This window comes from Halichoerus grypus, chromosome 10, assembly GCF_964656455.1.
Source record: "Halichoerus grypus chromosome 10, mHalGry1.hap1.1, whole genome shotgun sequence".
Lineage (NCBI taxonomy): Eukaryota > Metazoa > Chordata > Mammalia > Carnivora > Phocidae > Halichoerus > Halichoerus grypus.
Window position 1 is genome coordinate 52,601,404 of NC_135721.1, and position 24,401 is coordinate 52,625,804.

The 24,401-nt window shown below is 37.4% G+C and overlaps 2 protein-coding genes across 2 annotated transcripts in view; one reads left to right on the forward strand and one right to left on the reverse strand.

Annotated features, from left to right (window-relative positions):
- APLF (aprataxin and PNKP like factor) overlaps window positions 1-18,375 on the reverse strand; it is an 86,127-nt gene extending 67,752 nt beyond the window's left edge. The window contains exons 1-2 of the mRNA XM_036078621.2: window positions 18,065-18,375; window positions 4,113-4,184 (exon numbers count right to left, since the gene is read on the reverse strand). Of these exons, the coding sequence (XP_035934514.1) occupies window positions 4,113-4,184; window positions 18,065-18,160 (168 nt within the window). The 5' untranslated portion in view covers window positions 18,161-18,375. The remainder of the gene's footprint in view (window positions 1-4,112; window positions 4,185-18,064) is intronic.
- Window positions 18,376-18,513: 138 nt separating this feature from the next.
- FBXO48 (F-box protein 48) lies at window positions 18,514-23,209 on the forward strand. Its single transcript, XM_036078622.2, has 4 exons — window positions 18,514-18,686; window positions 19,338-19,481; window positions 20,492-20,833; window positions 21,303-23,209. Exons 3-4 carry the CDS (start codon window positions 20,528-20,530, stop codon window positions 21,462-21,464), a joined length of 468 nt encoding a protein of 155 aa, XP_035934515.1. The 5' UTR covers window positions 18,514-18,686; window positions 19,338-19,481; window positions 20,492-20,527; the 3' UTR covers window positions 21,465-23,209.
- Window positions 23,210-24,401: the final 1,192 nt, after the last annotated feature.

Below are 24,401 nucleotides of genomic sequence, written 5' to 3' on the forward strand. Positions count from 1 at the left end.
TTCAGGTTCTTGTACACATCTATTGGTACTTATGTGTGTGTGAGGTCTGGCTTGTAGGGAATGCATGCCTTCATCTTTAGGAAATAGTATCAAGCTATTTTCCAAAGTGGCTGCAACATTTAAGCTCCCACCCAAACTTTATAACTATTCTACTTGTTCTACATCCTCATCAACACTTGAAATTGTTAGACTTTTCGTTTTTGTAATCTGTTGGGTGTTAGTATCTCATTGCAGTTTCATTACATTTCTCTACTTAATAAGAGGGCTGAGCACCTTTGTCATATTTACTAAACAGATTTCCAATTCTATAATGTGCCACTCAAGTCTTCAGCCCATTTTCTCCTGGATTGTTTCTCTTTTTCTCATTGATTGAAGGCATTTGCTATATATTTTGGATATCATTCCTTTGTCAATTATATGTGTTTTAAATAACTTCTTCCTGTTACATTTTCCATTTTCATTATAATCCTTGATAAGCAAAGGTTCTTAATTTTAATGTAATTGGATTTTTTTTAAGACTTTATTTATTTGACAGAGAGAGAGAGGGAGAGCACAAGCAGGGGGAGCAGCAGGCAGAGGGAGAGGGAGAGGGAGAAGCAGGCTCTCTGCTGAGTAGGGAGCCTGATGCAGGGCTCGATCCCATGACCCTGGGACCATGATCTGAGCTGAAGGCAGACACTTAACTGACTGAGCCACCCAGGCGCCCCTGTAATTGGATTTTTTTCAGTCTTTCTTTTTATAGCTTATTTTAAAACCCTTCCCTACCCTAAGGTCACAAAGGTTTTTTTTTCCTATATAATCTAACAGTTTTATAGTTTTAACTTTCACATTTAAACCACCTAAAGCTGATTTGTATGTATGGTTTGAGGTAGGGATCTAATTTTTTTCCCACAAGCAAATAACAAACTCTCCCAGTACCATTTATTGATGAAAAGTCCTCTTGTCCACCGATAAGCAATGCCAGGTCTGGCCCAAATCAAATTCCCACATATATAAGACTGAATCTAAGAGTGCTTCCAGTTGTAAAATTCTATCCAACTGAAGGCACCAAAACTTCTTGTGAAGAAAAATCAAGTTACTTTTAACTTCAAGAATTTTTTTTTTTAAAGAAGAGAATACCAAATGGCAAAAGAATCCTGACTTGGGAAATATAATGAAAAAAAAAAAAAATACTGCACAGATTTCAAAGAACCTGAGTTCTAATTCCCATTTGACAACTTGCTGACTATGTAAAATTATGCATTCTCCAGAGAGCCTTGATATTCTACATTGTCAAAACTAATGCTACCAAGAAAAGGGTAAAAAATACTTATCTTTCTCCCAAGTATATAAGGTTACATTTACTAGAAAGTTCATAAATTATATTAAATAATATTTAAAAGATAAGTATAAACAAAGGTATGCATTAACAATATTATACCAAATTTTAGTTTCATATCTATAATCTCATGAGGAATTTTTGCTCTAGCTTCTAATTTTGTATCTACCACAGTTTGATACTCAAAAGACACTTGTTGACTTCATATAGTTGTTTTATATGAGTACAGTCTAATTAAAGACCAAGTAAAGGAGAAGGATGTTTTCGAAAAGATATCTCCTTTTAATTAAAAAATTACTAAACTCCTGTGCAGAAATTTGACCCACTTCACAAAAAAATAAAATTTAACTCAAAGAATTTTTCATTAACAAAATTTTAATATAAGTATACTTATTTTATATTATTACTACTTTTTTGAATAATCATAGACGTTCAAAATATACCTGAATACTTTTCATCCAAGTATAGACACAACTCTAGTTAAGCATCTTTATTAAGCCAATCTGGAAAACATTCTAGTTTTTAAAATATAAATATAAGTAAGTTTTTCAATATTCAAGCATTAGTTAAACTGATGGTTTCCCAAATGGCCTACTTTTGATACATAAAAAATTTAATGCTGTGTAACTTTTGTTCTAAGAAGGGTTTCTTCTTAGCACTGAGTAAATAAGAATGTAAAAAGAAAATCTAATATTCAATTGTTCACAATTCAGTTGATTAATTTGCTTACAAATAAATGTGCTGAGTTCTCAAAATGGATCATGTCATTGTCTACAACTCTTCTGCTACTACAAAGTTTTCAGATGTTATTTGAAACAAAAGCAAAGCTTCAAAAACATCAAGAATTACAGGTATTGACCAAGGATCTGTCTTTATAAGTTGCATAAAGAATACTCTTGGCTTATTGATTTATTTTCTATGATATATGTATACATAGGATTTGGATACTAATAATGCAAATCTAGAAAAGTCTATAAACCTACTTGCAGGGCTGATATTCTCTGCTTTGGTATCAAAAATAACTAGAAATCTAATCATCAAGGACTATTTAAATGTTACACTTTTCCAAAAGTAAGTACTCATTAGAAGTTCTCCATTTCGTTAACATGAATGATAGAGTAGTAAATCTAAATAATGTAGTATTAAGTTGTAGGTATTCCACTTGAGGAGCCATGTGTATTATTTGCCATAATTACTATTTTGAAAAAAAGTAAATATAAAGTAATGATATGATCTATCAGAGAAGGCAGGATGGGAATTTAGAGATTCCTATATTCTCTACCTTAATGTGCTTCAGTAACAATAAAAACAAACTTGTTTATTTTAGGCCATAGTTGGTCATTGAAATGGCGTTAGAAATTAGGTGCTAGGGGGCACCTGAGTGGGTCAGTGGGTTAGGCATCTGTCTTCAGTTCAGGTCAGGATCCCAGGGTCCTGGGATCGAGCCCCACATCAGGCTCCTTGCTCAGCAGGGAGTCTGCTTCCTCTCCCGCTCCCCCTGTTTGTGCTCTCTCTCTCTCTCTCTCTCTCTCTGTCAAATAAATAAAATCTTAAAAAAAAAAAAAAAAGAACTTAGGTGCTAGGAATAACATAATTTTGTAAAAATTCATGATATCTCCACTTTTAGACATGTCGTGTATAGTTCTCACTGCAGCATTTCTTCATGCATTCACAAATATGAATTAAGTACCTACTATGTGCTCAGCATTATGCTAGATACTAAAGATACAAAGATGGGTCAGTGTTCCTATACTCAACAAGCTTATGATCTAGTAAGTCTCATCTAAGAGGACAGTTGGAGAGGATTCAGAGATGAACAGCTGATGGTAAATAAATGGGCTCTCACAGGAGAGCTGACTATAGATATCAGCACTTTTCAAGACACGAAGACAATGCAGAATGATATACAAACCTTTTTTAAAGTATTTATTCAATGTTGAGATGGGGTAAATTCAGCTTTATTCAAAACTTTTCCAATACTAGAATTAAAAGGATACTTCTCAAATTTGAAAACAGCTCAACACAGGATAATAAAAGTACTTTATGTGTAAAAGAAAGAACTAATGATACCACAGGCAGTGTACGTATAAGATGAAAATACATATAGGTTTAAAAATGTTACAAGTTAATGAATTTCGTTCCATAATAATTTTACCGCCACGGCATCTAGTCCAAAACAGATGGACCCTCATACATGTTTTATTCTCCTATACAACACATTGTGCAAATGGAAAGGAATAATCACATAGTACATCCTCAGAAACTAATATCCCTATGATACATCAATGCTCAAACTATAAAGCAAGCAATTAAAATTTTAGCCCTCAACAAGAACTTTCAAATTAAAACTATTTATGCAACCCTAAAGTTGAACAAGGTTTAAATTTTAGAAATATTCAATTCTACACACAGAGGTACAGAAATCTCTTAAAATACAACCCTGTAATATTTAAGTGACTTCAGTCACTACCTCACCTCCCAAAAACAAACCATTATATAGTTACAGGCTTTCTTATAGAATCTTATTTGTAATACCCAGTCATAATGTATACATGAACTGGCAGTCATCTTTCACTACAGTTCTAACTAGGTAAATGTAGCACTGCCTTATGGGAAAATAAATACTTTAAAAAGTTTAGATCTTTATCTCCCAATTATCCTCTGGAAATAAGAAGGATATATTCTGACATTCATTCTCTATTTCCATAACCTTAGAAAATAAGCCACTTTAATCAGGAGCTGTAAAAAGGTGAGAGGCAAAAAGTTAAAAACAAGTCATGAATAACATATATACCGGTTTGATTCGAAGCTGACCACCGACCACCTCAAGAATGGCATGTCTTCTGGACACTCTCTTGTCTGTTATCTACAGGGGAAAAAAAATAAACATTTCAAACACAGCTACCTCCATAAAAAACAACAGTAACAACAACAACAACAAAACCCATAGCAAGGTTTCTGAAATTAGTAGGTTAGATATGAAATAGTCCCTCAGCAACTGCGTATTAAAATGATTGTCCTCATTGAACAGATAATTAAACAACTCTGAGATTAAGGGACATGCCCAAGGTCATAAGAAGAATAAATGGCAGAGCAGAGACCCAAACTTGGAATCTAACACATCCCAAAACCTTTCATGATGGTTTCAAGATAGACATTTTGTGGGGATTCTTATCAATAAAATTCATAAAATGAGAAAAAAATCTGTATGTGGTGTACTTATTAAGAAACCTTTCAAATATAAGAAATATATAGTATGTTATGATGACAAAAGGATTTAAGGAGCAGCAGTCTGGTAAATATAAAGGGGTGACTACAAGTTTTAGGGTCAGGCAGACCTGCACTGGAGCTCTAGGGCCATCAGTAGTAGTTAAGAAAACAGGAAGGTGGGAGGGGCAGTGATGAAAACCAAATATTCACATGCAGCAGAGATTATCATTTATATATGTGTGTGTGTATATATATAAAACAATATATACGCATATATTAATATCATATAATAATGTATAATGAATATATTTGCTTCCTGTTTTGAGCCAACAATGTTCTACTTCCCCTCACAAGCACTTCTGCATACCAAAGTTTAAAAATCATTTGCACTTTAAATGCTAAAATTGCCAATTGAGCCTTCCCTGCAAGGCTATAAACACAACAGTTAGGATTGCCTTTGTTATTTGTGGCAGATACATAATGAAAACATGTTAAGCACAAACTTAACACCGTAATTATTCGGCCCATCTCTGGATCACCTTAGTATCTATCACTTCAACTCTGATTATTATCCACCTAAGGACCAAAATTATCAGTAAAAACAGACTACAGCAATGCCTAATTCAATTAAACCCATTAGTTCTGCAAAAACTTGCAAAAATGTGAAAGTACCAGGAATCAGTACTCATTTTTTTAATCAGAGAACAGTTCTGCATGTAAAACCATGACTATATAAAAATAGGCACAGTAGAATGAATTCCATATATGTGTATTGCAACAGCTCCAGTTAATTTTTAGAACATTTTCTAAAATAAAGTATCTTAAAAGTAGCCCACTTAAAGTATATACACTGTTGGCCACAACAGTTCAGAAAAGTAAATATAAACTAATTATCAGAAAGGAGAGAAGAGGGGTGGGAGGGATGGGGTGGCTGGGTGATAGACACTGGGGAGGGTATGTGCTATGGTGAGCGCTGTGAATTGTGTAAGACTGTTGAATCACAGACCTGTACCTCTGAAACAAATAATACATTATATGTTAAAAAAAAAAAAAAAAAAAGAAAGGAGAGAAGAAATTTGGAGGTTCCTATATTCTCCCCCATTGTGTGCCTTGTGAGCCAAAAACACCAGCAGTTACCCGATAACCTAATTTACCATGTGCAGATTTTATCATTTGCATAGAACTTTCACTTAAATGTTGAGATTCACCATAATACTGCCATAGCTATTATTCACATTTTACAAATTTGGAAACTGAAAGTCTAGAGAACTGAAGTAACTTATGTAGGCCACTCCTTGAGTAGGTAGCACTCCAAATCCATACTCATTAATAAGAATAAATATGTGGGGAAAATAGTCATATATGATTCTATACCTGCATATAATCATTCAGAAACAGTTTCAAGAAAAGAAAATTACTCTGTGTCAGGGAGTAAGAAGCTTCTAATTCTAACTTGGGTAGTAAGATCTCATTGCTAACTTCAACAATACAAATCCATTTGCAGCAGACTGTCAAATATAAAACCATGGCATGCAATGATGGTTCCTGTAATAGTCCAGCTTGGGTTTCTTTCTTTTTCAAACCATATTTTTGCAGGAAGCGATAATGGACTTTTTCTATCTCAGTCTTTCTTTGAAGTAGGCTTTCCCGACACTAGCATGAAAAAAAATATATATATGAAAGCATAACATGACCTCTAGTGGACATATCATTCCATAACAATGTAATTTCATGGCAAGCTGTGCATTTCTATAGCATACCAAAGAAAAGTGTTTTTTAAAGAGCCTTTCAAATTAATGTTATTTGGGCATTTAGCTATAATAGTCCCTTTTAAACTATACCTCTAAATAATGAGTAAGTTAGAAAATAATAATTTATGTCATCTCTACAGGAAGCTTTTAACAAATTATCATTGGGGCTTATTTTAATTGCAGGATGGGTGTGGGGAGGGTAGAAGGTAGAGGGTATGTGGAGGCTAGGTCATAAATAGATTACCCTAAGGAGCTGATGGCCTGCTTTATTAAACAGAGATCACTGTTCCTTGTGCAGAGTAAATATCCATATATTCTTACTACTATATTAACTGTAATAGCAATTATTTATCAAGACCAAGGCACTGTTTTATTATTTATCATGTATTATCTTTTTTAATCTTCACAAAAGCTGCAGAGAAGACACTATTATCTTTATTTTATAAGTGAGAAATACAAGTACAGTGAGGTTAAGCAACTACTTAAAGTTACACAGCCAATAAGCAGCAGGACCGGGACTTGAACAGAAGGAATCTGATTCTAGGGACACTCTTCCTTTTAAAACTGTATTTCCTCCATGGGGCACCTGGGTGGCTCAGTCGGTTGAGCATCTGCCTTCGGCTCGGGTCATGATCCCAGCATACTGGGATCCAGCCCCACATCGGGATCCGTGCTCAGCGGGGAGCCTGCTTCTCCCTCACCCTCTGCCTGCCTGTCTGCCTACTTGTGATCTCACCCTCTCTTTGTGTGTCAAATAAATAAATAAAATCTTTCTTAAAAAAAAACAAACTATATTTCCTCCCTCATTATCATTACATAAAATACAATTTTTTAGATTATTTACCATCAGCTTAACTGAATATAAACTAGAACATATTAAAGAACTGGAAATAAGGCAGAATGACTATTTAATAAGCAAATAGACATTCTCAGAAAATCAAGCCCTAAATAAAGCTCCAGAAGGTCTTCAGGTTTTCAATTGGTCCTATTTATTCTAATGTCATACCCAAGTCTAACAAGATGTGTTATCTGAATTCCCAAGTCTATGGCCATACCACCCTGAATGTACCCAATCTCGTCTGAATTCCCAATTGTCTACTCACAGTAGACAATAAAGTGGATAAGGCTTAGTAGGTGGTGCATTGGCAATGCGGGAAAATGACTGAGGTTGGTCTGCAAGTGGAAAGACAAAAGCTATAGAAAAGCAAAGAAACCCAAAGACTCAAAAAGATAGCACTGGCTAGAAGCTATTGAGACTAGGAACAAATGGCATAACATACTTCAAAAGGTACTAAATACTTACCCGAGTTTATTGATTACCCTGTTTAAATGAAAACTTTATTTGAAAGTCAGACATTTCACATCTTTAGAAAGCCATAAAAATAGTTAAAATAGAGGAATTCCAATTTCCTATCAAATAACTATAGCCACCTAAATACTAATCACACCATACAAAAAATCAGAGATCAACAAATAGAACAAATAAAGCCACCTATATTCACATCTAAAGCACAATAGGAAACAGAGATGACCACAAAGTTTACATGTAAGAGGGGAAAGAAACACCAAATGCAACCAAATGTTACTATGCTGGAACAGAAAGTCAAGTGACAACTGGGAGGGAAAAAGAGAGGGAGTAAGAAGCTAGGGGTAAGCTAGGGGTAGTGGGGCACAGATAAGATCACTCCCCAAAATAGTCACACCTTGACTGAGAAATAATGAAAATATATCTCACATCCAGCAGCTCAATGGTCCAGCAAAATTGGGAACAATTTGGGCATCAATATGGATAATGATAATAATGGAATACAACACACTTTGAATACAAAATAATCCATGAGTTCATACAGAACTCGAGAAAGGGGCTGAGGCTAGGGCTGGGAGGAAAAGCTCATATTCATAAAAGAATGCCAACTAATGAAGAAATGATCAAACCAGAAAATCACTATTTTGTTACTACCAATATAATAATTGACTCAGTAAAGATCATTGGATGTTAACTTTCAGGTGAGTGCTTGATGGGAAAAAGAATATTCCTGAAGTCTCAAAGCATCATTGCACAAATTACTTACAAAGGGAATTGTGTCTTCACTGGAGAAGTCTGACAGACACCACCTTCCCAAAGTGATCACACAACATCATCAACAATTTCGGGGCGCCTGGGTAGCTTAGTCAGTTAGGCCTCTGACTCTTGATTTCAGCTCAGGTCATGATCTCAGTTGTGAGACTGAGCCCCGCATAGGATGTGGATGGGTGTGGAGCCTGCTTAAGATTATTCTCTCTCTCCTTCTCCCTATGCCTCACCCCTGCTCGTACACACGCACGCATGCTCTCTCTCTAAAAATAAATTACCTAGAAAATGTAGTATATGATTGTTAAATAACATAAATGAAGTATAATTTTATTTACAGTTATTTCAGTAAAATTAATAAGCCTCTTCCTATTTAGTTGTAACTTTTTTCACCTCTGTTTTAGACTAGGCACCAAATTGGTAGCCAGGTTTTTCATTCAGTTTTTTCTTCTCTCTTTTTTTTTTTTTTAAGTTTTGCTTTGAAAAGTATATGTACCTTCCATCTCACCATAGACCCCAGCACTCCCTATAATCTTCCACTGAGCACACTTCACTATTGTATACCTGGCCTCTGCAGGCATTTGAATTTGCAACTTATGATTTTTTTTAAAGATTTATTTATTTGACACAGAGAGAGAGAAAGAGAGAGACAGAGAGCGCACAAGCAGGGGGAGTGGCACGCAGAGGAAGAGGGAGATGCAGACTCCCAGCAGAGCAGGGGGAGCCCATTGCAGGACTTGATCCCAGGACCCGGGGATCATGACCTGAGCCAAAGGCAGTTGCTTAACCAACTAAGCCACCCAGGCGCCCCGCAACTTATGCTTTAAACTACACCTGTACTTTTAGATGCCATTTCTTCACATGTGACATTGTGTACCAGATGCTGCTAGTTGCTTAATCAATAGCTATTCATTTCTTCTTCCATACTAATATTTATTCCAGTTTTATTGAGGATAAGAATGTACCCATTTAAAAATATCCAAGTGCCCAGAATTCCCTGTAGCTATGAATGGCCAAATGACAAGCTCTAGCAAAGGATATAAGAGTGTGTATTAACCACATTTTCTAGTTTCCGCATCTAATGTTTTGATATTTCACATCTTGAACTAAGGAAGGATTACCTCTCCCAGGGTTATGGGCTTCTTGGAGACAGTAAATGACTCACCTACGAGTATACCTTTCATAAGCAAACTAACCAATCTGAAGCCTGTACTCCCAATTATGGCTTTCCCTGGCTCTTATGCTGCCCCAATCACCCCAGGGCTAGGCATCAGACAACTAAGGGCAGCCCCTACAGCTCAGAGCCCCATAACATTATTCAAACTAGACCATCCTGCACCTGCTTACTTTGCCTTGCCCATTCATTGCTGAGAAAACCGTAAGAAAGGCTTTCCTGCAGTACCCCTAGCTCTGTCTTCTGCCTTCAACCAACCTCATGTGGCCCCGCATGGCCCTGTGTGCCCTTCTTTCTCTTGGGAACTGTGAGTAATAAATTATCTTTTCAATGGCAAGCGTCTTTTAACCTGTTGGCCTCACCATTCCTGAACAAAACAACAAAATCTCCATTTTAAAACAGTGGAGTTTCTGGAAAGATTATTGTCTTCATGATAACCAGGAACAGGCTCAGCTGGCATGGGCTTTTTTTTTGGTCTCTGCCTTCTTCTTTTCTTACTGTGTAAATGGGACACTTCAAGGTACAGCAACCATCTCATGACTGCAGGCATGCAAGCCACCTGCAAAGGATGAAAAAGGAGGAACACGGAAGAGGCCATTCCTTGGGTATCTGCACTGGTCCTGGAACTGACTGCCCCAGAGATTCTCTTACAAAAGGAAATTTGATTAAGCTGCTGTTTGTCACCATGTGTTACTTGTAGCCAAAAGCAATTATGATTAATATCCTTTACTCCAACAACTGTTATATTGATACTGGACATCTAATAATAAATTCATGTATGATCAGCTAGTCAGAGAAGCTAACCAAATTGAACATTCAAGCCCAAGAATTTTTTTTAATATTAAAAAGGTTGCATAACATATGGCAGGAGCTGAAGGATACTCAGGCTAACAGGTAATGCTGAAATCACCCCTATCCTTTGTTTTTTTAATATTTTATTTATTTATTTGACAGAGAAAGAGAGATAGAGTGAGCATAATCAGGGGGAATGGCAAACAGAGGGAGAGGTAGAAGCAGGCTTCCCGCTGAGCAGGGAGCCCGATGTGGGGCTGGATCCCAGGACCCCGGGATCATGACCTGAGCTGAAGACAGACACTTAACGACTGAGCCACCCAGGCACCCACCCCATCCTTTGTTAACAACAGATAAAATGATAGCAATTCTTCTTCAGATACTACAGAATAAACCAACTCTTTTTACTTGAATTCTTCATACTGTTTCTTGAACGGGGACAGGACTCTGTTTTTGTATCACTTTTGTATCGATAAAATGTGGATCCCTTATCTTTCATTTTCTGGGTCTAAATTGAATGTTTCACACATTATGATAAGGACAAGTCTTTTCTCCTTGTCTTCATGTCTTGCTTTTAAGACATGAAGTTTGTGCTAAAAAAAGATAAAGACATGAAAACATAAAAGAACTGTGATTTGTTTGCCAAATATTTATTTTTGGCATTTACTGAAGTCAAACAAAATGAAGATTTTCTTATGCTACTAGCAGAAATGCTTGGATGTTTTGAATCAAGGTCTCTGACCTATTTGTTTATTATTTCCAACATTCTAAAAATAAAAAACAAACCTGAATAAAGAAAAAGCAGAAAAGCTACTGGATCCTGAAACAGAATACAATGGTATCTTTCATTTCACTTTTGCCTATATACATTTACTGAAAAACCAACAGCAGTTAATTTTTCTTAAAATGTTTCCCTAGAGAAATTTCTGAATATCACAGACAGGTATAATATATCTCATAAATACAATATCCCCATGTAGCCTGGCTCCTATAAACATAAATAAACAGAGAAGAGGCAAGATTAGTTTTTTCCAATATAAATTACATAACACACCAAATGCTTAAGATAATAAAAATTTTCTTGTATAATACTTTATAACTTATAGTGCTGTCACACAAGATTATCCGGTTTGCTCTATCAACAACAGACAAAAAAAGTGACAAATTCAAACTTTTGTGGTAGAGAAAAATAAAAAACCCTCTGGTATGGGATTTGGGCCTGTATTACGAGAAAATGCATAAACCTAAAGAAGCACAGGATCTATTTCAGACATAATTTACATAAAATATTTTCCTCAAACTTGTGTATGTGGCAGGTAAAGAAAATCTAAAATTAAGACTTGAATTAAGTAGAGACTAGTTACTGTAGTCTATGGCCATACCACCCTAAACACACCCAATCTCGTCTGATCTCAGAAGCTAAGCAGGGTGGGGCCTGGTTAGTACTTGGATGGGAGGCTGGTTACTGTAAACCAGTTGACAAACCATGAAATTTTCTTATCAAGACTGCTTCGCAGTTATCAGATCGAGGACACACTCCAGAGTTCAATCAACACTGAGATTCTGTCATAACATTAGATAAGTAAGTCCATCTTATTCCTCAACATGGAAAAAGTTAGTTGATACGAAGTATTTAATATTATTGCACTTGGAATGTACCAAAGTTCATTTTCTGATATTAACAAAGGGCAAGTTTGAGGAAACAAACTTGATTTTTGCCAGAGGCTCTCTAGACAGATTCCAGTAAGCTCTCTTTAAAAGGTTATTAATATACTGGATGTGAAATGGTCTTTGAAACTTGTGAAATACTTTCCCATAAGACTAATTCTATAATAGTAGTTAGGTTATCAGGCTACCTCACAAACATCTATTTAATCCACAATACCGGTGAAATATGGATCACTTAGATTTTAAAAAGTAAAATCCAATACCTTCTGAACTCCTAAGTCAAGGTTGCTGAATTGTTAGCCAATATGATGGAACTGTGCTGACTTGATACCACTGAAATCCCAACTCACTCAACCTGTTTGGCTTGCAATGTTACTTGCAAAGTGAATGCTACCCAAATGTGAGAATCATCCTTATTATGAATATATTATGACAGAGGCAACATAATGAGTAAAAACAGAAGCAGAACTTAGGAAGACAAAACTGGGTTTAAACCCTCACTTGAGACTTCAGTAAATTAAAGTGTCTCAATAGTTATTTAATTCAGTTCAGCAGACATTTCTTAAAGAATTATTTGTGCCAAGCATTATTAGTATGTCTAGAAGAGGTTTCCAACTCTAATTTTGCAACAGATCATCTTCAGAGTTTTTAAAATTACAGATACCCAAATGCTACCTACAGAATCCAATTACCAGAGGAAGGAACTCAAACAGAGGTATGGAGGCATGTGAGGAGATGGCATATTAAGGCTGAGTAGTATCCAGGAGACAGTTTAGAGAGCTTGATTTAGAAATAAATAAATATATATGAAATTCATATGAATATATATATATGAAAAGTAATTCACCATACACCTATCAGAATGGCCAAAACCCAAATCACTGACAACACAAAATGCTGGTGAGATTGTGGAAAAACAGGAAATCATTCACTGATGATGGGAATGCAAAATGGTATAGCCACATTGAAAGATAGTTGCAGCTACTTACAAAACTAAACACACTCTTACCATATGATCCAGCAATTGAGCTCCTTGGTATTTTTACCCAAATGAACTAAAAACATGTCTACACAAAAACTTGCATGTGGATGTTTGTAATAGCTTTATTCATAATTGCCAGAACTTGGGAGTAACCAAGATATCCTTCAGTAGGTAAATGAATAAACTGTGGACCATCCAGACAATGGAATATTACTCATCACTAAAAAGCAATGAGAAGACATGGAGGAACCTTAAACACACATTACTAATTGAAAGAAACCAATCTAGGGGCGCCGGGGTGGCTCAGTCAGTTAAGCGTCTGCCTTCGGCTCAGGTCATGATGCCAGGGTCCTGGAATCGAGCCCCAAGTCGAGTTGGGCTCCCTGCTCGGCGCGGAGTCTGCTTCTCCCTCTACCTCTCCACCCTCTCCTGCTCCTGCTCTGTCTCTCTCTCTCAAATAAGTAAAATCTTAAAAAAAAAAAGAAAGAAACCAATCTAAGAAAGTCTACATATACATACTGTATAATTCCAACTATATAATATTCTGGAAAAGGTAAAGCTACGGAGACAGTAAAAAATTCAGTAGTTGCCAGAGGTTGGAAGAGGAAGAAATAAAGGACAGAACATAAGGATGTTTAGGGCAGTGAAACTATTCTATGTGATACTATAATAGTTGATATGTGTCATTACACATTCGTTAAAACCCACAGAATGTGCACCAAGAGTGAACCTTAGTGTTAAACTATGGACTTTGGATGATAATGACAAGTCAATATAGGTTCATCGACTATACCACTGTGGTGCAAGATGTTGATAGTGAGGGAGGTTGTGTGTGTGTGTGTGTGTGTGTATGGAGGGGAAGAGGCAGAGGTATATATGGAAACTCTCTGTACTTTGCACTCAATTCTGCCATGAACCTAAAACTGCTCAGTAAAATAAACCCTATTTTTAAAAAGAAAGATACATCCTATATAAAAGCAATGTCTCTGAAAGTTAAAGGGGAACAGTAATGTAATGTGATTATCCCACAAGCCTAGTCAGCACTTATCCAGTCATCCAATATGTCATACACTTTCCATCGTAGAGCCAGGAAACCATACATCATACAACCACTTAGCCTGAAGGCCTTTCCCTCTCTACCACCGACTCTCTACCTACCAAACTTCTAACTGTTCTTTCACTTCAAAGTCAGCTCAATGTCACTGAATTCATGAAAACCTTCCCTGACCCCTCATCTTGACCGAGGGTTCCTTCCTATACCTCTCTGTATCATGGAACATTCTTTTCTGTTCGGCTGGCTCATGGTACTGAAACAAAACTTTTAATTAAATGTGATCTTTGAAAAGTCAGAGGTTATGTCTAAAAATCCAGATTTCTTACTACTCTTGAAAAGAATAGGTCACTGATACCAGGTGGGTATGGGAGTGAATAGCAGGGACCACATTACAGATCCCTTTCCTTGTGGCCTTCCCAAAACTGAGGCAGTTGTAATCTACGACACTGCTGTGATTTATTTACCATCATCCCTGTTTTTCTTACTCCCTCCAATTTCACTCACTCAAGGTGCCTGCCTGGCTCCAGTCCCCATTTGAAGTTGCAACCACTGTTTAGTTACCTGTTCCTCTGTCTCTCATACCTATGAAACTGTAAGTTTCTTGAGAGTAACAACTTGTTTCTTTTTTTTTTTTTTTAAGATTTTTTATTTATTTATTTGACAGAGACAGACTGAGAGAGGGAACACAAGCAGGGGAGGAGCTGGAGAGGGAGAAGCAGGCTCCCCGCTGAGCAGGGAACCCACAGAGAACAAAGAGATGTTTACCATGGGGGGAGCAGGAGGGCAGGAATGGCTGAAATAGGTGAAGGGGATTAAGAGTACATTTATCTTGATAAGCACAGAGTAATGCATAGAATTGCTGTAAAGGTACTCTGTTGCTTAAGATGCTGTACTGTAAAACCTTTTTTAAAAGTAAATTTTTTATTTAAGATAATTGTAGGTTCACATATAATTGGAAGATACAATACAGAAAAATCTCTTGTACCATATCCCCAGTTTTCCCCAGCGGTAACATCTTGCAACACTATAATACAATATCCCAACCAGATATTGATACTGATACAGTCAAGATAACAGAACATTTCCATCACCACAAAAATCCCTCATGTTGCTATGTTATAGCCATACCAACTCCCTCCTACTCCCCTCCCCCCTTCTTGTAACTCCTGGCAACCAGGAATCTGTTCTCCATATTTATAATTTGTCATTTCAATAATGTTATATAAATAAATTCATACAATATGTAACCTTTGGGATTGGCTGTTTTCACCCAGGATAATTCCATGGAGATTCATTCTGCTGTAAAACCTTTAATTGGTATGGACCATAAAACAGAATACAACCTAGTAAACAAAGACCTTGGGTTCACTGATGACTCCCACTAAAGCAAATGGCACAAGAAAATTAAATTTCACTGTGCTCTGTTATCTATAAGGGTTTTCCTGCCACTGTAAAGACGTAAAGACATTCTTATCAAATTGTTTCACCACCAAGCCCATTTTACACACTGGAATTATAAACCTTTATGCTTGTACAGCCATGAAGGCCTGTGAAACTTATCTCCAAAAAACATGACTTGTTAAGTTAGTTCCAAAATCATCATTATTAATCATCACATAGTAATAATTAATCATTATATTATGAATAATTTACAATGAACTTCCTGAATTTTCCTACTTTAACTAAGTCCTTGCTCTCTCACACTACAAAAAAAAAAAAGCCTCACTGGAATTGCTGCTGTTTGAAACATGCCCTAATGGTGAGTTGTTGTTGTTTGTTTGTTTTTTAAGATTTTATTTATTTGAGAGAGAGAGAGAGAGAGAGAGAGTGGGGTGGGGGGGGCGGGGAGACACAGAGGGAGAGGAAGAAGCAGACCCACTGAGCAGGGAGCCTGGCAGGGCTCAATCCCAAGACCCCACCCTGGAGATCAGACCTGAGTGGAAGGCAGACGCTTAACCAACTGAGCCACCCAGTCGCCTCCATCATGTTGAGTTTTAACCACTGCAAAGAAAGAAACATGACAGCTCCAAAATCTTTAAAACCACAAACTGATTTGTTTGTTCTTCAAATTTTTCCTTCAACACATTTAGGACATTGTTCATAACCACTTCTAATAGCTGCCAAACTTGGCAAGAGAATCTCATCACTGAATGATTATTTGAAAAGGAGAAGCAAAATTCTGACCAGATAGACTAACTTTCTACTCCTTACCATTTTAAGACAGAAACCAACTAGGCTCATTTCACCTTAGCAAGCCTAAATACAAAGATCAAGCTACAAACAATGAAAGGGTCTATAATCTGTTGCCATGTTTATAAAACATAAGCCTAAAATTCATTGATCTTTTAACCAGATCCACAGTACTCTGTACTGGTGATACAATTTGTTAAGCAAATCAAAACTCAATTGTCACCAGACATAAGATTTTTAGATGAAGCACATACTCTGTAAAATTTCATATATATGGAGAAAGAGAAGAGGGAGGGTGGGAGGAAAAAAAACCTCCCAGGCAGTTCTCTCAAATGTTTAGGTTAAACTATGGAGAAAAGTAACAGAATATTACCTAAACATTTAAGTAATTACTTGTCCAGTAAAAAAATTAACAGCACCATAAGAGACTCTTAATCTCAGGAAACAAACTGAGGGTTGCTGGAGTGGAGGGGGGTGGGAGGGATGGAATGGCTGGGTGATGGACACTGGGGAGGGTATGTGTTGTGGGGAGCGCTGTGTATTGTGCAAGACTGATGAATTATAGATCTGTAGCCCTGAAACAAATAATACATTATATGCTAATAAAAAATAAATAAATAAATAAAATAAACGGCACGTAAACTTTAACTTTCTCAATAATCTTACTGCATATACACATATGCACACAAACACATATACTTATACACACCGCTTTAGGATAGACGTCCACATCGGAACCCCCAATTACCACTCCTTTTCCTCTCAGAGAAGGGTCCTAAGGCTAATATCAATGGTTCCACTTAGACACTGGAGGTTAGCCAGGATAATAGTCCACACTCTTTACTCTGATATTAGCTCACTGACACAGGTTTGTCTCCAGAGCCTAAGAGAAAACTTCTAGAGGGCAGAGACCCACATCTCATTCATCTTTGTAACACCACAGTGCTACCATCAGAGAATGTGCTACACAAAGTAGGCACTAAAGATATGCTGAATGTTAAAACGACAACATATGTTTGAGGTAGAGACCTATAAAATTCCAGAATGCAACAGGAAAATTTTCAAACTCCTAAACATCCTAAAGAGGGTGGAGAATATATAGCTCAGTGGCACTACGTGTCCGAAATCTTATGTGTGCCCTTTAAATAACCACTCTATGGCTCCATTTTCTCATCCGAACAATGAAGATAAGAGCACCTAACTCACAGGATTTTGAATGGGTTAAAAAGTTGGTATACGTAAAGTCCTTAGATCACCGCCAGGAACATTACACACTACATAAGGGTTAGCTGCTGATATTATTGAAAAAGACTATTACAGTAAAAGTAAGGCTCATGCAGTCCGACAAGAGGCCAAAAGCTTAAAAGAAATTATTCTAGGAAAGATAAGATCAGAGGTTGGCAAACTTTTTCTGTAAAGGGCCAGATTCTACTATAAATACCGTAGCTTGTCAGGCCAAGAGACAATATCCTCAATCCTTGGGCCAATATTCTCCCTGAAAGGCTAGCAGGCTTTTTGTTTGTTACATTTCACATTTTAAAACTTAAGAACCATTCTTACTACGTGCGCCCGTATAAAAACAGGCTGGATTTGGACTCAGGGACATTAGTTTGCCGACCTCTGGATAAGAATGTAATAATGATAATACAAGTCCGTGCTTTTTAAACGCAACATAAGGAAACGTTTGTGAGTTGATTAAAGTTGACAGAAAAACGTGCTGCTCCCAAACTTCTAAAATCCAGACATGCAGGGCCGGCGTGGTGGGGAAGCCAGAAACGGGGAGCAGGGCTTCAGGAAACGGCGAGGACCTCGCACGGCTCTCTGGGTCCGGCAGAGCCTCCCTGCCACACTTACTCCCAGCAGCGGCCCGCGGCCGATCACCGTCTCCCCGGGGGCCAGGGCCACCCGGGGGCCGCCGTCCTGCGGCTGCAGCTCGAAGCCCCCGGACATGGCGGCGAGGACTACACCCCTTCGCAAGGAGACGGTCCCCGCAGCCGTTTCCGCCTTCCATGGACACGCGCGGGGCCAAGGCAGGCCCTCAGAAAAACGCAGGGGGAGGAGGAGCACAGGCTCCGCTCGAGTGTCTCCAGGCCTCGCTCAGCCGAGGCCCCAGCTCCGCGTCCGAGTCCCGCCTCCCCTTTCCGACCCGTGACGCGCGCCGGGATTCTTCCAACACTCCGCCTCAAAATTATTTTTTAAAAGCCCGGGTTAACCACCCCCCCACCCTTTCTCACCGCCACCCGCCGTGGAGGATGCCGGGCCTTGTAGTCCTTGGCGCCTCCTTCTCCTCTCTTGCTGAGCTGAGACGCCCTGGTAAAACTACCACTCCCAAAAGGCAACGCGCGCTTCTCTCTACGCCTGTACGAAATCCGAGTCAGCAAGGCGGAGCTACAGTGGGCGGGACTGGAGGGACTATGGCGAAGGATTCGAATTCCAAAGGATTTAATTCGCTGGAGGAGCTACCGAGGCACTGGAGGTAGGAAGGTCTTCCCTTCCAGCAGACGTCTGGACAGCTCAGCTTCGGCTCAGCTCCTTAGAACTGTGGTGACAGTCGGTGCTGACGGTTGTTATTGTCGCTTATTTGTCATTGCTCCGTGTTCTTTGGACTCGGGCAGATGCAGACTGCGCGACCCCCTAAAGGAGGGTGGCTCAGTGGGATGTGGGGTCATTCCTTCCGACCTGCGGGGTTGGTCTGCGCTGCCTCCCGATCCCTCCCTCCTCGTGACACCGGAAAAGGGGCGAGCTCTTACCTAACTAGAGAGGTAATTCAGCAAAATATGGTTCATAAACACGAAGGGGCAGAAGAGGGATAGTTGTCCAGGTATCCAGGCAAAACTGGACTTAAAAGAAGATGCCTAGTGGGAGCTTAGGAACCTCACCAAGGTACCCCCAGCTGTTAAATTCAAAAAATTCATTTGCCTCCTGGGGAAGAACTGTAACGAGAGGATGCATTTTATTCACCATTGAGATCCTGGGGAAAGTAACAAATGTTTAAATGCACGGTAATGTTCTCTTAATATGAAATTTTTTTCAAGAATATAGTAGTTTGGCTTGGTTTGTTTGATGGTGAGAGAGATGAGTTCCGTGGCAAAAACTTGCTCTTGACTCATGAATTTGTTTCTATCAGTTTGCTTTCTTACTTCCCCAAAACTTGGAGAGGAAGTTCTCTGTTGAGCAGAGGCATTAAAATTCTAACCACCAAAGCTAATTCGGATCATAAACAACCAAATGAATGGGAGCAACTGTGGCCTTGGCAAGTCCAGAAACATAGGTGAGTAACATGTCTAGAAAGGGGAATAATCATTAGCTGAATTAAAAAGAAGCATTTAACAAACCCCTCTTCCTGCACTGTCACACACACACACACACACACACACACACCCATTATAAAAGAAAGTACACCATGGAATAAACTGATTTTAATATGAGCTGTCTTTATATGCAAAAATAGCTCCATGGTCTCAACTGATTTTGGAAGCCTACCCATCTTTAATTATATGCTGTACCTAGCTGAATTATGAACATTGTTTATTGTTGTTAGTTACATAATTATGCATGTAGGATAGCTTCAAGAGGCCATTTCTAAAACACTAATCTTATAACTGAACTGAATATTTGAGACCTTGTGTCATTATAACCTGGACTTCAACCTCTTGTCCATTTCAGAGAGTATTTATGTCATCTGTGAGCACCTACCCATTAGGTACAAGTAGATAAATAATTATATACCCTACAAAAGTCCATCAGATTTATGATTAAATCACAGATTGTAGATGAAGAACTTAATGATAAGGCATCAGCTCCCACAGACAAGTATTTAGGAGTTGAAGAGAATTGAATCATACACATTTTCAGAAGTATTTTTGGCAAATGCTTGGAATCAAATATGTTCCCACAATAGTCATTTCTACTACTAAACTCAAATTGTAGTCTGTGAAGAATCACTTCTCTTTTTTAGATAATGTTCTCTGGGAACAGAAAAACAAATGTTTAGAAACAAGCCCGTTTACTAAAAACATTTTAAAAGAAGAAGGGAAGTAACATGTGTTGAGTGCCTCCCATGTGCAATTCAGATGTGAAGCTAGATCCTTTACACATAATCCCTGTTAATCCTTTTAAGAACACACAGGAGAGATGCATCATTGGCCCCATTTTACAGATTGAAAAACTCAAGTCAAGAGAGTTAAGATTCTTTCAATCATACCCAGAATGTATCTGGCTCAGAGTAGGTTCTGTCGTCTGATCTGAAGAGACTGAGCATGTTTAAACTTTGCCTTCTAGGTTACATATGAGGATAATTTGCTAAAACATCAAGCTATGCAGAAAAACTGCAAGAGGAACAATAATTCAAGAGTTTCGGGCATAGAATTGAATTCTGTGGATGCTGAGAAGGAAAAAAAAGAGAGTCAAAATAACTTTGTTGAACTGCTGCCTCCAGAAGTTACTTTTAAAATTTTCAGTCAGCTAGACATTCGGAGTTTGTGCAGGGCTTCAGTAACCTGCAGGAGCTGGAATAACACAGTAAGAAATAGTGACTCCTTGTGGAAACCTCATTGCTTGACTCTAAGAGCTGTGTGCCAAAGAGAAATAGACGATGATCTAGAAAGTGGATATTCCTGGAGAGTAAGTTTAGTCTTTGTAGTCTGCAGTGTTCTTGACAATATGGTGGTAGGTTTGAGCCAACCCCACCTTCTGCCTGAGGAGGTAGGATTTCAGAGATGGAGTGGCATACAGAGTGTGTTGGCTTTTGGAGTTGAAGTTGAATTATTATTCTTCTCCTACAAACTACACCATCCCATCCATCCTTTTACATTTTTTTAAATCCTAAATTTAGGCACATTCCCCCGTTAGCTACTTCATTCTACTTTATCCAGAACTCACAGCAAACTCCATGGCTCACTTTGCATCTGTACACATATACATACGCCCACACACACACATACACACACAACACATTTGTTAGTGTATGTGTGTATCAGTGTAAATACTTAATCTTCTTTTCAGCCCTGTCAATCAGCTCCTCTAGTTTTAAACAAACTCACTGACCAACCACCTACTACATTCTTTAACAGTGATGATTTACCTCTTTCAGGTAATACTATTGAGGAATTACCAGAAGAGTAAAGTGAAACACGAATGGCTAAGTGGCAGATACAGCAACATATGTTCTCCTCTGAGCCTACCAGAAAAAATCATGTACCCAATGGATGTAGATACGTGGGGGGAAATTCTAGAAGCAGAACTGGAAAGATAAGCCAGAAAATTACAAAGATCTTGTAACTTTGAGACTTTCAAACAAAAATGACTCTTAGGTTCATTTTTTTGTTTACCATTTTAATGTTTAACATTTAAAAGAAAACTAAGTAGAAAATATTATGAAAGTCAAACTTTGTTTTTATTCTGCACTTTCATAAAAATTTTTCTGGTTTTATTGTAAGGTAGAAAAATCATGAAATGTGTATGTAGGAAATACTATACGGATAGAGTGATTTCAAAATGTATTGCTTCATGTATTTGTATCAGCATATTGCAGTACTCTAATGACAAGAGAGTTTGATTGGTATTTTCTACTGAATAGTAATTCAAAAATTCAGGAAACCATTTGAAGAAACTGATTAGAGATTCATTCAGCAGTAGACATAATTAGGCTCATAACTGGAAGTAGACAACACTAGGAAGACTACCTAAATGAAATTAATCACTATATTTAAATGTAGAGTGTAATACACTTATATTTCAAGAACTTCAAAATGTCCATTTCAGTGGAATCAGATTGAATTGTCAAACATTGAGCCCATTTTAAAATGTGTTAAACTTGTGGTTTAGTTTAAAATTAACCTGACCAGAAGGCTAAAACTTGTGAGACTAAGATTCCCATTACTTGCCTACAGACCTGGAACTGCTCTCAGGGACAATGGAAAGTTTCCGGTAACACTTGAACTGCCACACTCTTTTTCTTGGTAAAAGCTTTCTTTCTAACAGCCTTAGAGCACCATCTAGTGTACTCCTCATAGATAACCAAGGCAAAGGACTTAAGGTCCTTTTTGTTTTCCTCACATTTAAAAGAAAAATATATATATTATTTTAGAGAACGCTATATACCTGACTTAAGTTTATAGCTCTTCAGGAACCTTCAGTTTAACTTTAGTTCTCTTTTTCTTAAAAGTAGATGGTGTAGTACTCACTATACCAGATTGTTCATTCTGAATCTGTGGTCAGCATCATAGTAAAAAGTGTCTACAAAACATTTTAGTTAGTATGGCATTTTCTTCTTAAATTGTGCTCCATAGCACAAAAAAGAAGCATCCAGGAAACCTGTATCTAACAAATAGACACAATATCAGAAAGATGCCTCACTCTATACAAATTCCCCTTGTTGGATCAAGCAGGTGAGGATCAGCTGGAAGGGGCCTTGAAGATCAGGCAGTGCAGTCTCTAGGACTAGTTAACAATCCCTTCTAGAGAAATTCCTCTCACCCTCCCACCCACCAAACTCTCTTCTTGGCAAACTCTTTTGTAAAACTTACCCTCTTGATCTGGAAACCATCTCTAGATCCTACCATTCTGGATTAAGTGACCTTCAATAGAGTTCCCATAGTTCTTTGTACATACCACTCTTAAAGCTGTCTACTACATTAAAATTTGTCTGCCTCCCCCGTTAGACTGTGAGCTTCTTGAAGGCAGGGACCATTTATTTATTTTTATGTTCCCCAAACCTGGAATATAGTAGGTATTCCATAAAGATTTGTTAAATTATTTCTGTATTATTTATTTTAATCCTACCCAGATGGTATAATAAAAATAATTTGCTATGTTAGTGGACAAGACTGTACTGAAATGCAATGTGCAACCCATAAGGTAGATGGGATGCTTACTATTAATGGAAATACATGAATAATTGTTTCAGTCTTCTCAAAAGCTGTAAGAGAGAAACAGGAAAATAGAAATGTTTTGTTTTATGTCTGGGAATAAACACCTGAAAATCAACTTAACCCAAAAGTATCACTTATTTTTAATTATTGGGTCACCCCAATGAGTTTTAAGTATTATTTTGCAAGTTATATGAATAATTTTTAGTTTGGTTGTTTTTAGTACTATAGCATTAAAATTATTTTATATAATAAGTTATAAGCTATGATCACATTCTACACAGAAAGGAAAGTTTGGGGACTTAATGATAAATTTTATGGTATGGGCCTAGAATGAACTGTGCATTTATCAGACCAAGCCATTAGCATCTGAGAACATGAGTGGGTGGAGTAGAATGGAGGGAAGGAGTGCTCTTACTCATAGATAAAATAACATGTTACATAGACACAGTTTTGTTGTTGCATAGAACAACAACATAGAATATTGTTGGCATAGAATATTAAGGAGTTTCCAGTGTTATTTAATATTTAATCAGTTCAAGAGCTAGTATTTTTTTTTAATTTAGAAACCTTTCTTTAGTTGCTTCTAGTCTATAACCCAGTCTTAGACCAGAACATAATCACCAATAAAATCTGTATGAATATAAACTTTGGACCTTAGAATACCCCAGTAAATAAAAGCCTAATTTGAAAAATATACCACAAACCACTTTTAATTTCATCTTTGCTTTGATTTCATATAATATCTTCTCTCCAAAACTTCAAATGCCCTAATAATAACAAAAATAAGACGACTAGTAACATCATGGGAAGAATAATACATAAGATGAAAGAGCATACATTTTTATTTACAGTAGAATTGAAAGACCAAAATCATCAAATAAATGAAATTAGATCAACAATGGAGAAAGTTGATTAATTATAATAGCCAACATTTATTGAGTGCCTACTCGGAACCAAGCATAGTGCTTCTATAGGGGATACTATTATTCTACGTCCTTTCTATGGATGAGGAAACTGAAAATTAGAGAATGATCTTATCTATGTAGTTCATCACCACTCCCCAGCACCTATGAGTATGTAACACGCAGTAAGTGCTCAATAAATTTTTATTGAATGAATTAAAAACTTACCTGAGATTGAGTAACTTGAATGAAAAAGCCAAGAATGTTCCTCCAACTTTTTATTTTGAAAAATTTCAAACACAGAAAAGTAAAAATATATGACAAAAAACTCTTATGTATATCCTAACCTAGATATACCAGTTGTTAACATTTCCACATTTGTTTTATTTATTTTTGCTGAGGCTTTGGAAACCAAGT